Genomic DNA, 13,481 nt, shown 5'->3' on the forward strand with positions numbered 1-13,481 from the left:
TTGGCCAACTAAAATATTTATAGACAAAATTAGGCATGGTGGCGCATGCCTGTAGTCCCAGCTACTCGGGAGGCTGAGGCAGGAGGATCGCTTGAGCCCAGGAGTGTGAGGTTGCTGTGAGCTAGGCTGACGCCACGGCACTCTAGCAGAGAGACAATGTCTAAAAAAACCCCACTAAGATGAGTGCCTGCTGGATCCCTCTGTGGACTCACTGGGTGCACAGCGCAGGGGGACACAAGGGCGCGGCCGTCCCCCTCGCCCCCCCAACGCTGTGAAGCCGGCTGCACGTTTGTTTGCAGAGGAGCTAAGATTTATTTTCCCCCTTCGCATATCAGCACTTTCCCACGCTGTGAACGTTAAATAAAAAAATAAAGTCCCTTCCACGCGGGAAGTACCCCCACGCTGCCCACGGCGTGTACACAGTGGCGTCAGGCGCAGGGGCGCTGCCGCTCTGCCCGGCACTGGCTGGCCTGGGCGGCTCGCGGCCCGCGGGAGGAAGGGGCGTGCGTTTCGGAAGGGCGTGGGTTCTCTCGCCTCTGGGAGACGCAGGGTGAGGAGGCGCGTCGTCCCCCGCCGCCCGCCGGGGCGCGCCTACCAGTCCTCGCGAAACCCGGGCGGGTCGTCCAGCTTCCTCCCCGAGTGGTGCACCACCCGCACGTAGTGCACCTGGGCCGGCGGGTAGAAGGCGGCGTCCCAGTTGTACTCGGGCGACAGCACCGTGGTGGGCTTGTGCAGGAAGAAGTATTTGTTCAGGTGCTTTTCGTAGGTGCTGTTGAGCCCCTTCTGGACGTCGTGGGTGGCCCCGTACAGGTACTTCTCGATGAAGCTGAGGACGTGGAGGGGCGTGCCGCCCACCAGGGAGCCGTCGTAGTAGAAGTCCCCCTGCCCAAAGGGGATGTAGGCCGCCGAGCCGGGCTTCCGCTCGTAGGGGAAGTCCTTGGCGTCTCTGAAGTACCACCAGGGGTGGAGCTGGGCCACGGACGCGCCCAGCGCCTCCACCCCGAACTCGTGCTGGAACACCTGGTTGGGCGTCATGCTGAAGAGGAAGTCCACCTCGGCCTGGATGCGGCCCACGATGTACTCCCCCAGGCTCCTCATGTGCACCAGGTTCGCGTCGAACCACCAGCTCTCCCTGCCCACCGGCAGCACCCGGAGCGAGCGCCGCGGGCCCAGCACCACGTCCGGCCGGTTGAAGAGGGCGCCCGCCAGGACGTAGAAGATCACTCTGTGGCCCGGCATGAAGTGCCTGTTCGCCGACAGCAGGAAGGTCCTCACGTACTTCTCTGAGACCCTGCGAAGAAACGGCGCACGGAGGGAGCGAGAGAGAGAGAGAGAGAGAGGCTCGCCAGTCCCCACTTACTTTCCCGGGAGAGGGGACGCCGAGGAACGGAACGCACTGCCCGGCCGGCCGGAACAGGCCCCGGGAGGCCAGAGAGTTCCCGGTGAGGCCGGGCGCGGTGGCTCACGCCTGTCATCCCTGCACTCTGGGAGGCCCAGGCGGGAGGATCGCTCGAGGTCAGGAGTTCCAGACCAGCCTGAGCAAGAGCGAGACCCCCGTCTCTACTAGAAATAGAAAGACATTAATTGGCCAGCTAAAAATATATAGAAAAAATGAGCCGGGCATGGTGGTGCATGCCTGTAGTCCCAGCTACTCGGGAGGCTGAGGCAGGAGGATCGCTTGAGCCCAGGAGTTGGAGGTTGCTGTGAGCTAGGCTGACGCCACGGCACTCTAGTCCGGGCGACAGAGCGAGACTCTAAGAAAAAAAAAAGGAAAAAGAATTCCCGGTGCGTGAGATCGTGGCCCCCGCAGGCCTGGGCGTGGCCCCGGCAGCTGGGGACCGCTGACATGCGTGAGGAAACGGAGCGAGAGTCCTCGGGCATCAGTCGGCAGGTTCCCAAGGGGCGGAGAAAACAGCGGCAGCAGACTCTGCCTAGGGAGAGCACGGCCATGGTTGCCGTTGGTTACGGCGCCTTGCCCAAAGGTGGAAGGGCCCCCGGTGTGTATGTCCCCATGTTCCCTAAATAAAAAAGGCAGAGGCCAGCGGCACCCACCTGCTGGTAGCAAAGACAGCCAGGCCCACGGTGATGTTCCGCCCTCTGTAATGCTTCTCCAGGGCCTCTCTGTCGAAAGTCCCGTCCCATATGACCGGAGCCAGCCAGTCCGTGGTCGTGATGACATCAAAGCGATTACTGCGGAGCAAGCAAGAATTGAGGCAGACGGGGGTGGCTTCGGGAAGGCAGCGGCGGCCACCCCTACCCACCGCGTGGAGAGCAGCCGCCTCCGCGGGCAGGACCCGCGTCTGAGCTCTAGATCACTCGTCCCCCCTGGCGATGTCCCTGTGAGCCCAGGAGCTACTGTGTCTGCTGAGCTTTCACCGCGGCTCAGAACGAGGTGGCCCAGAGCTGGCCCTGCCCCGGCGTCTCCCGGAGCCAGGGCTGGGCCCGACGCTGCCTCCCTAGCGATCCCGTTGTTTTCCCTCTTTCTTTCTCTCCCTCCCCTTTTCCCGGACGTTTCTAGGAGTGCCCTTTCTCACCTTCTCCCTCACACCTTCAGCCACCCGTGCGGTACAGCAGAAATGAGAAGACGAGTCCAAAAAGGGAGAGAATTTGCTTTCAATAATGATAATAAAACTTGGCCGGGCAGGGTGGCTCACACCTGTGATCCTGGCTCTCTGGGAGGCTGAGGAGGGAGGATCCCTCAAGGTCAGGAGTTCGAAACCAGCCTGAGCAAGAGCGAGACCCCCGTCTCTACTAAAAAATAAAAAGAAATTAATTGGCCAACTAAAAATATATAGAAAAAAATTAGCCAGGCATGGTGGCACACGCCTGTAGTCCCAGCTACTCGGGAGGCTGAGGATCGCTTGAGCTCAGGAGTCTGAGGTTGCTGTGAGCTAGGCTGATGCCACGGCACTCTAGCCTAAGCAACAGAGTGAGACTCTGTCTCACAAAATAAAAATAATAATAAAACAACAACAACAGTATTCAAATTATGCAAGACCAGTTCCACACACATGAAAATCAATCTGTGGAAACAGCCAGGTCAAAAGCTAGAGAACAGGCCAGGCGCAGTGGCTCACGCCTGTAACCCTAGCACTCTGGGAGGCTGAGGCGGGCGGATTACTCCAGGTCAGGAGTTCGAAACCAGCCTGAGCAAGAGCGAGACCCCGTCTCTACTATAAATAGAAAGAAATTAATTGGCCAACTAATATATATATATAAAATTAGCCGGACATGGTGGCAAATGCCTGTAGTCCCAGCTACTCGGGAGGCTGAGGCAGGAGGATCGCTTGAGCCAGGAGTTTGAGGTTGCTGTGAGCTAGGCTGACACCACGGCACTCACTCTAGCCTAGGCAACAAAATGAAACTCTGTCTCAAAGAAAAAAAAAAAAAAGCTAGAGAACAGTCGCGTGTCCACGCCCCATGATGCAGAGAAAGCATGATACAGAGTCCAATACCCAATCTGTGATAGAATCTCTCAGGAGCAAACAGGAATAGAGGGGAGTCGCTTCAACTTGGTAAAGAACACCTGCAAAAACACCAACGTACTAAACGGTGCAAGAGTGAGAGCTTTCTCCCTACAATCAGGAAGATGAGACATTCTAACACAGTAATGCAAGTTGTAGCCACTGCAATAAGACAAGAAAAATGAAATAAAAGGCAGCAGATCGGAAAGGGAAACATAATGCTGTCCCTACCGGCAGATCACTCGATTGTCTATATAGAAGATACAAGTTAAAATGCTGAAAATCCCGCCATCCTCACTGAGATCCAGCTCAGCACGGGGCCCCCAGATTGCTGCAAGCCTTCAGCTAATTCCCAGAGCTCTGGCAACGGTGATTCTGACTGTTACTGCCCGTTTTCTCATGGGTTTGATGGACTAGGGAATAGTAGAGATCCTTCTCCGTCATTTTTCCTGATACAACTCAAGAGATACTTCTTATGTCCGCTCTTTTGGCAGCTCCGGCATCAAAGAACGGGGAGACCTTTGGGAATTCACACCGGCACACTACTTGGGAACATCCCCCCCCCCAAAATCTGTATGCTGAAACCCTAATCCTCGCTGTGACGGCATTTAGAGGTGGGGCCTTCGGGAGTTAATGAGGTCGTGAGGCTGGAGCCCTCGGGGTGGGGTTAGCGCCCGTATCGAAGGAGCGCTCACGCCCTCTCTCTCTCTCTCTCTGCCACCTGAGGACGCAGCAGGAAGGCGGCTGTCTGCCGGCCGGGAAGGGAGTTCTCACCAGACGGTGACCCCGCCGGCACCTGACCTTGGACCTCCAGCCTCCAGAACCGTGAGAAATAAATTCCTGTTGTTACAAAGAGACACCCGGTCTGTCCGCGGTGCTCTGTCACAGCAGCCTGGCCAGGCTGAGACGGGCTCTGTCTCCCACGCTGGGCACCCACAGGCACCGACAGCCCACGGCTCTGACCGCACCCAAATCTCGCTCTCTCTTACGACGAGAATGCTGAGGGTGTCTGTAGCAGCACTATCCATGATAGCAAAAAGAACCGAAATACCGTGAGCCGGACAGTGGGAAATAAGCTGGGGTAGCTCCACACCGGATTGGTCACACAGCTGTCAGATGAGTTGCGGCGACACGCAAAATCTGGGTGAATCTTAGCAACGTTTCGTTAAGGCAGGGGTCCTCAAACTTTTTAAACAGGGGCCAGTTCTCTGTCCCTCAGACCGTCGGAGGGCTGGACTACAGTTTAAAAAATTACTATGAAGAAATTCCTGTGCACACTGCACATATCTTATTTTGAAGCAAAAAAAACCAAAACAAACAAACAAAAAAAACACAAATGGGCAAAAAACACCTGCATGTGGCCCGAGGGTCGTGGTTTGAAGACGCTTGCATTAAGGGATGAGGCGAGTCCCAGGAGACTCTAAGCAGGAGATCCTCTTGCTAGAGTCATGAGCCACCAACATTTTTAAATGGGCCTTTCCAGAATAACATAGACGGGATAGAATTGTATAAGCCGGAAAGCGGGAGTGTGACCAACCAGGATCATTCTCCCGATCGCCAGGGTTCAGGATGGGCCGTGGTGAGTGTGGAAGGTTCCGGTTTCTGTCTCATTAAAAACACGCAAACAAACATGAGCACCCAGAGCAGGTGTTACTCGGACAAGCAATGACCGGTTACGGCCAGTCTGATTCTGTGTCCCCAGGGGTCTGTTGGAAATACACCGGGGAAACAGGAATGTGCAAAATGCGAAATGAATGGTAAACACATAAAAAGATGTTCGAACAGTAACAATGATAGAAATGCAAACTGAATTGAGATATTCTAACCAGCAGTTACGCCCAGAATAGAAGCCTCGATGATACTTTAGCTTAGCGGCTGCAGGTGAGGAAATAAAAGGGCACAGTTTTTTGTTGTTTTTTTTTTGACAGAGTCTCGCTTTGTTGCCCAGGCTAGAGTGAGTGCTGTGGCGTCAGCCGAGCTCACAGCAACCTCAAACTCCTGGGCTCAAGCAATCCTCCTGCCTCAGCCTCCCGAGTAGCTGGGACTATAGGCACACGCCACCATGCCCGGCTAATTTTTTCTATATATATTAGTTGGCCAATTAATTTCTTTCTATTTATAGTAGAGACGGGGTCTCGCTCTTGCTCAGGCTGATTTCAAACTCCTGACCTTGAGCAATCCGCCCGCCTCAGCCTCCCAGAGAGCTAGGATTACAGGCGTGAGCCACCGCGCCCGGCCAGGGCACAGTTATTAAAGGGAAATTTCACAGTTTTAACTCCACATCAAAAGTTTAAATGGCTACACACTCTGACCTACTGACCCCATTTTCAGAATGTTTCCCACACATGGGTGTACAAAAACATGTTCGAGGTTATTCGCCAGGACTTCGTTTACAATAGCCCCCAACTATAAACAATTGTAAACCCCTTAGGGAAGTGGTTGAATATTGTGGTCCACACCACACAGAACACTACCACCATAACAAAGGATAAACCGCCACCCCGGCTGGGCTCCAAAATCAAGAGTCCTCCCTGTGGCATTTTCGTGCTATTTCCAAAGAGATTCTCGTTCACTGACCACACCAGGAGAGTTCAGCCAGGCAGGGTGTGTCAGCTTCTCCATAACCATCGCCATTGCCCGGTTCTCCATAAACAGACCCTAGGTGTTTTTTTTTTAGAGACAGAGTCTCGCTTTGTTGCCCAGGCTAGAGTGAGTGATGTGGCGTCAGCCTAGCTCACAGCAACCTCAAACTCCTGGTCTTAAAGCAATCCTCCTGCCTCAGCCTCCCGAGTAGCTGGGACTACAGGCACGCGCCACCATGCCCGGCTAATTTTATATATATATATTTTTAGTTTGTCAATTGATTTCTTTCTATTTTTAGTAGAGACGGGGTCTCGCTCAGGCTGGTTTTGAACTCCTGACCTCGAGCAATCCGCCCGCCTCGGCCTCCCAGAGTGCCAGGATTACAGGCGTGAGCCACCGCGCCCGGCCCAGACCCTAGGTTTGTATAGAGGAGCCTTGAAAACAAGAACTCCAATTCTGGAACCTCCCAGGACAGCTGTAACTTGGCGCGTGTGTGTGTGTGTGTGTGGGGGGGGGGGACTTATCACCTCAAACTGAGACCTATCATTTCTGCATGCACATGACAGCCTTTCATTCTCACCTGGGTGTGAACCAGTCTGAGAGCTGAAGTTCTTCTTGCTTCCTAGGTACAAAGGGAGGATATCAGGTTATTTCGAGGCACCGTCGCGCTCAGCACTCACTGGCTGAGTGCCGTCCGGCCGCGCGGGCGCTGTCTGGCGCTGGCCCTCTACCCAGGGACAAAGTGGGGAGGGCAGCCTCGAGCAGGAAGCCCCCAGGCCCGGGGCCAGGCCCCGGCTGTGTCCCCAGCAGCAATGGGTGTTCGGACGTTACATTGCTAGATGCTGGCCGTTCCACGGAGGATGTGGCGTCACCCCATTGTTTTAGTCTGTGATTCCCTCATGAGGAATGGTGCGTGCCAAGCATCTTTTTACATCTTATTTTTGTGAACTAAAATGCTCACCACCACCACCACTACCCCCCACCGGCTGACTGAATGGACCCCCTCGTGGCCAAAGGAATATCCTAAGAGGAGGGAGGTCAGACAGGCCTCATCATGCCCCCCTCCCTCCTTGGGGACTTCCTTTGTAACCCATTAACAGGCCTAAGGGTATGCAAGACAAACCTGCAGGTCCTCAATTTATGCAACAAATGGTGGCTTACCTCTGGTAGACAGTTTATGTTAAAACATTCCAAGTCTTTATTTTTATTATTTTTATTTGAGGACTGTTTCTGGGATATACTTAAAGCAGAGGACAGAGTGAGCTAAAGATAACTGTAGTAGGGGAATAGAAAGAGTAAAGGAAAATAACTTCGGTGGTTTGATAAGGTTGCCTGTGGAAAGAGGATGCAGGATACCTGGAGGGGAGTGAGTAGAGCCAAAGATCAGCTGCTTTCCCTGAAGCTGGGAGGCACCTGGTCAACGTCAACGGGAAGAAGCCAGTAGATGGGGAAATGTTAAAAAAAAAAATTGACATAGAGAAGGAATAACTGATGATGTGAGATTCCGGGGGAAGAGAGGGTGGGATTCAAAGCTTAGGTGGAAGGGCAGATGTCTTGCAAGTGTTAGGTTTCAGTTTGGAATGTCTGTTCCTGGCGCGCTCATGGCCAAAGAATGACCAGACACGCCAAAGTTAGGCAAGCTCGAAAATGAGGTTCACTGAGGAGAGAAAGATAGGATTATTGGGCAAGAGCAAGATATAGGATTACGTACACCACAGATGATGACCGGACCCGTCATCACAGCATGGCCAGTAAAAGGAGGGGCAAAGAGAGACCATTCCAAGTCTTTAGACAAAGCTCCATGTCTTTAGCCAATTACAATCTAAAGAATCTTTAAACCCACCTATAACCTGTAAGCCCCCGCTTCGAGATGGCCCTCCTTTTTGGGCCAAACCAATGTCTGCCTCCCACATATTGATTGATGGCTTTACCCGTAACCCTTGTCTCTAAAATGCATAAAAACCAAACTGTAACCCAGCCACAGCGAGTCCACTTGCCCAAGGCCTCTTGGCAGTGGCTCCGGGTCATGGTCCTCAAATTTGGCTCAGAATAAATCTCTTTAAAATTATTTTGCAGAGTTTGGCTTTTTTCCGTTGACATTTTCCACCTGTGTCCTCTCCAGGGTAAGAGGTGTCTGTCCCGGTTCTTTCACCCGTTTTTTGAAACTGGGTCGTTCGTTTCCTTCTTGTTGAGATGTAAAGGCGGTTTGCATATTTTCGAGGTAAGTCCCCTATCAGGTACGTGCTGGGCAAAGGCTTGGTTGTTGGAGGCGTTATCCCTCACAATACAGCTACTCTTCAAACAGCGTCCGGAAAGACTGCCTTGCTTATTTACATAGGAGACCGTCAGGTGGGAGGAAGAATTTGAATTTCTCTAGAGAGCGTTGTTTCGCAGGTTGGCAGATTCACCCTCCGGCACACATGTGTGTGTGTGTGTGTGTGTGTGTGTGTGAGAGAGAGAGAGAGAGAGAGCAGGCTGATTTCAGTCTTGTCTACATTAGACACGAAGATGGAACTTCGAGAAAGCTCATAATTTATCTAAAATAGCATTCTCACCTTGCTTTATTTTCTACGGCATTTATGCTACAAAGCACGATACCCTTGGCATTGCATTTCACGTCTGTCTGTTCTCAGCCTGCCCCACCAGCACGCAGAGCTCGAGAGGCAGGGGCTGTGGGCACTCCTTGTCCCCACACCCAGGTCAGAGACCGGCACCGGGAAGATTAATCATTGTTGCATGTTTAAAACCAAAGAATTAAAATATATATCCTTGGCCAGGCGCAGCGGCTCACGCCTGTAATCCCAGCACTGTGGGAGGCCGAGGCGGGAGGATCACTCAAGGTCAGGAGTTTGAAACCAGCCTGAGCAAGAGCGAGACCCCGTATCTACTAAAAATAGAAAGAAATTAATTGGCCGACTAAAAATATACAGAAAAAATTCGCCAGGCATGGTGGCATGTGCCTGTAGTCCCAGCTACTCGGGAGGCTGAGGCAGGAGGATCGTTTGAGCCCAGGAGTTTGAGGTTGCCGTGAGCGAGCCTGACGCCACGGCACTCTAGCCCAGGCAACAGAGTGAGACCTTGTCGCAAAAAAGAAAAAAAAAAAAAAAATATATATATATATCTCCTTTGCTTTGTCCCAGAAACAGCAGGTAACTCCTGATTAATTTAGAGACAGTTATTAATATCTCTGGACAAAACTCAGTGGTGTAGGTCATCTCTGCCAATTGCTAAAGGTCATGACGATTCATCAATATTTCATACTCACCTGAAATGACGGTCCACCAAGATCAGCAATAAAGTAGACGAGATCAGTAACAGCATCCTTCTTTTATAATTCATTGTCTCCTGGGGAAAAGGGAGAAAAAAGTAGACTTTCAGCAGTAAAAAAACCACGACTTTGTGACCTTCTAACAACAGATTAATGGATAGGCATTAGGACTCCAACCTAAGGGCGTGCTTCTAGAACCTTCAGCCTTTGGGAGATGCCCAGGGTGTGCGGGGGTAGCGTCAGCTCTGCCTCAAGGTCCCACGGTGCGGGCTGCTCCCCGAGGCCGGGCGGGTGCCCTCCGAGTGTCTGGTGCCCGTGAGCCTGCCAAGCAGACCTCGGCCAGGCGGGAGAAACTCACTGACTGTGAACATGGAACGAGGTCCTGGCGAGGGCGACTTCCTGCACTGGGAGAGAACGAATTTTGGCCCCCAAGTTGACTTTTCATCTTTTCTTCCTCACAGAGATAGTAAGACGGGTAATTTGTCCCAGGATCACACTAGTCTAAGAGCGTGTGAGTGTAGGCCGGGCGCGGTGGCTCACGCCTGTCATCCTAGTGCTCTGGGAGGCCGAGGAGGGAGGATCGCTCGAGGTCAGGGGTTCGAGACCAGCCTGAGCAAGAGTGAGATTCCCTCGTGTCTACTAAAAATAGAAATTAATTGGCCAACATAAAAATATGTAGAAAAAATTAGCCGGGCATGGTAGCACATGCCTGTAGTCTCAGCTACTCGGGAGGCTGAGGCAGGAGGATCGCTTGAGCCCAGGAATTTGAGGTTGCTGTGAGCTAGGCTGACACCACGGCACTCTAGCCCGGATAATAGAGTGAGACTCTGTCTCAAAAAAAAATAAAAAATAAAAGTGTGTGAGTGTTCTCAAAGGTAGGGGCTCGCCAGCAGGGAGTGAAGTCTCAGTGGAAGGCGTTAAGCTCTAAAACGGACTTTCTGGCTCAGCCAGCACCCTGAGCTGGCGCAGGAGTTTTGCGTGCTTGTGTGTGGACGGCCTGCGGGCAGCGCCTCTGAGTTTTGTGCTGAAGACATCGGGGCTCTCTGGTAGCTCAGGTCTGTACGCAGGCATCGGTTCTGCACTGGTCGGCGTGGCAGCCACCAGCCACAGTGGGTTAGGGTTAGGGTTAGAGGGTTAGGGTTAGGGTTAGGGTTAGGGTTAGGGTTAGGGTTAGGGGGTTAGGGTTAGGGTTAGAGGGTTAGAGGGTTAGGGTTAGGGTTAGAGGGTTAGGGTTAGGGTTAGAGGGTTAGGGTTAGGGTTAGAGGGTTAGGGTTAGGGTTAGTGGGTTAGGGTTAGAGGATTAGGGTTAGAGGGTTAGGGTTAGGGTTAGAGGGTTAGGGTTAGAGGGTTAGGGTTAGAGGGTTAGGGTTAGGGTTAGTGGGTTAGGGTTAGGGTTAGGGTTAGGGTTAGAGGGTTAGGGTTGGGGTTAGAGGGTTAGGGTTAGTGTTAGAGGTTTAGAGTTAGGGTTAAGGTTAGTGGGTTATGGTTAGAGGGTTAGGGTTAGAGGGTTAGGGTTAGGGTTAGAGGCTTAGGGTTAGGGTTAGGGTTAGGGTTAGAGGGTTAGGGTTAGAGGGTTCGTGTTAGAGTTAGAGGGTTAGGGTTAGGGTTAGTGGGTTAGGGTTAGAGGGTTAGGGTTAGAGGGTTAGGGTTAGGGTTAGAGGGTTAGGGTTAGAGGGTTAAGGTTAGGGTTAGAGGGTTAAGGTTAGAGGGTTAGGGTTAGAGGGTTAGGGTTAGGGTTAGTGGGTTAGGGTTAGGGTTAGGGTTAGAGGGTTAGGGTTGGGGTTAGAGGGTTAGGGTTAGGGTTATTGGGTTAGGGTTAGGGTTAGTGGGTTATGGTTAGAGGGTTAGGGTTAGAGGGTTAGGGTTAGTGTTAGAGGGTTAGGGTTAGGGTTAGAGGGTTAGGGTTAGAGGTTTCGGGTTAGAGTTAGAGGGTTAGGGTTAGAGGGTTAGGGTTAGCGGGTTAGGGTTAGGGTTAGTGGGTTAGGGTTAGAGGGTTAGGGTTAGAGGGTTAGGGTTAGGGTTAGAGGGTTAGGGTTAGAGGGTTAGGGTTAGAGGGTTAGGGTTAGAGGGTTAGGGTTAGGGTTAGTGGGTTAGGGCTAGGGTTAGGGTTAGAGGGTTATGGTTGGGGTTAGAGGGTTAGGGTTAGGGTTAGAGGGTAGGGTTAGGGTTAGAGGGTTAGGGTTAGGGTTAGAGAGTTAGGGTTAGGGTTAGAGGGTTAGGGTTAGGGTTAGATCGTTAGGGTTAGGGTTAGAGGGTTAGGGTTAGAGTTAGAGGGTTAGGGTTAGAGTGTTAGGGTTAGGGTTAGGCACCCGCAGCCTGGGACGTAGGGGCCGCAAGTGTGCATAACATACTGGGTCTCGGGGACACACTGCATGAGAGAATAGAATCTAAACAGCTCGCTGATAATTTTACGTTAGTACGATACTACACTGTAAGTACAATGGACACCTTCTAGCTTCTGTTTACTGCTTGTTTGCTAACCGCAAGGCATTATGAGTACATTATGGGATGCAGAAGAAAAAGACAAAGGAATGCGGCAACTGGGGTCCTTCAGCTAGATGCGAGAACAGGTTAGAGCGTATCAGGGGCAGCATGAAGTAAGAATCTCTGTGGGGCGGATGCATGACCAGTGTATAAACAACTGAGTTATAAAAAAGGGACTAATATACAAAGGAAGGTCCCTGCCCGGAGATGAGACCACTGCGCTGCACTCTGGGGGCTCGGACCCTAGCTCGAGCTAGACAATAAAACTCTTTTTGATAATTACAGCCTCGGTGATTCTGTCTCTCTGCCCTGCGGCCCTGTGAATCTCGAATATAACACGTTGACTGTGTGTCGAAATGCTGAGTCTGGGGAGTGCAGTCTGCATAAACCGTGTTAAATAAAAATAAACGATGAGAATCTGCTCACTGTTTTTTTTTCACCTTTTATAACGTGGCCACTGGGAAGGTGGGCATCACGGTCGTGGCCCACGTCCCATCCCTAGCAGGCAGTGCTCCGTGTGAGGCCGTCCCGGGCGAGCTTCAGCCGGGCACGGTTTTGCGCTCCTGCAATTTGAAATCGACCACCTTTTAAATTCAGGATCATCCAAAATGCCACAGGAGGGGTGAAGACAGGGCCATCCGCCAGCCCCCTCGGCGGCACGCCCTCCTCCCTGGCGTCCCCCTGGCACGTTCCTGGCTGCACCTCTGAGCACCGTCTGCCTGCCAGAGGTCAAGGCCAGGGGATGACCCTACCCGATTTACTGCGGCCTGCGAGCTGTGCTCTGTCCCTCAGCAAGGGCCCCCGTATCTTGGGTCAGGGGGACTAGGAGGGCCGGCCGGCCTCGGCCCAGGAGGACAGGCACTTCCCGAGCAGCATGTCTTCGGGTCTGGATCAAAGACCCTGGTCCCGGAGTCTTCTGTGGGTGGTGACATCACCGGGCTCCGTGGACCTTGCCAGCGTCATAATGACGCACCTGCCCGCAGGTTCTGCCCATTGTCTGGGAAGTCCCTGCAGGAGCCTGGGGGGCAGGTGCGCAGGAGACGCAGGCAGGAACTGACCGGCAGCAAACACCCTGCACCTGCGGCCTCACCTGGCAGGGTCCTTGGGTGGCACCTCCAGGGCACCGGGGGAAGCTGGTCCTAGGTGCGGGCCCAGCCGGGGACGGCCACTGCCAGCCACTGTGGGCCTGGGGTCCTCTTACACCTTCCCCCGTGGCTGTGTCTACTCCCACCCTCCCTCCCTCCCTCCCTCCCTCCCTCCCTTCCTCCCTCCCTCCCTCCCTCCCTTCCTTCCTCCCTCCCGCGCTTTCCTGTTTATTCACGACTGTTGTGTCCCGAACTCAGGCAGAGCCCTGGACTCTGGGGGTCCTGCCCACCCCTACTTCATGCAGCTCACAGTCTACGGGGGAAGGCAGCTTGTGAATAAGTAAATAGAAGACCTTTCTTTTGTTTTTATTTGAAGGCTGGTCAGGTGAAGCAGTGGGAGTGGAGAAGGAACAAAGGAATCTGTAACAGGCTGTGATCGGTTAGTTGCAAACGCCACCACGCTTGGCCAGCCAGGGGGCCTTTAAGTGTTCCCGACACAGAGAGCGGGAAGGGGCAGTGACAGGCGGTGGGGAGGGAGTGTGCCGGGAAGGGTCCGCTGGTGATGAAATCTCGGGGGACACCTGCACCCTGCAGACC

General features: G+C 53.1%; 1 protein-coding gene across 3 annotated transcripts; it reads right to left on the reverse strand.

The window, feature by feature from the left end:
• Window positions 1–307: 307 nt before the first annotated feature.
• Window positions 308–12,736, reverse strand: GLT6D1 (glycosyltransferase 6 domain containing 1). Of its 3 annotated transcripts, none has more exons than XM_020289558.2 (7): window positions 12,552–12,736; window positions 12,240–12,362; window positions 9,493–9,714; window positions 9,313–9,392; window positions 6,628–6,669; window positions 2,053–2,190; window positions 308–1,291 (listed from the first exon to the last, which is right to left on the reverse strand). In XM_020289558.2, the coding sequence occupies exons 4-7, from the start codon at window positions 9,384–9,386 to the stop codon at window positions 592–594; spliced, it is 954 nt and encodes a 317-aa protein (XP_020145147.1). In that variant the 5' UTR covers window positions 9,387–9,392; window positions 9,493–9,714; window positions 12,240–12,362; window positions 12,552–12,736; the 3' UTR covers window positions 308–591. The 3 variants fall into 3 exon arrangements, with proteins under 3 accessions (XP_020145147.1, XP_012637543.1, XP_012637544.1); XM_012782089.2 differs by having other exon boundaries at window positions 9,493–9,719; XM_012782090.2 differs by having other exon boundaries at window positions 9,493–9,719; window positions 12,226–12,362.
• Between the last annotated feature and the right edge of the window lie 745 nt (window positions 12,737–13,481).

The sequence above is a fragment of the Microcebus murinus genome, chromosome 12 (genome assembly GCF_040939455.1).
Source record: "Microcebus murinus isolate Inina chromosome 12, M.murinus_Inina_mat1.0, whole genome shotgun sequence".
Classification (NCBI taxonomy): domain Eukaryota; kingdom Metazoa; phylum Chordata; class Mammalia; order Primates; family Cheirogaleidae; genus Microcebus; species Microcebus murinus.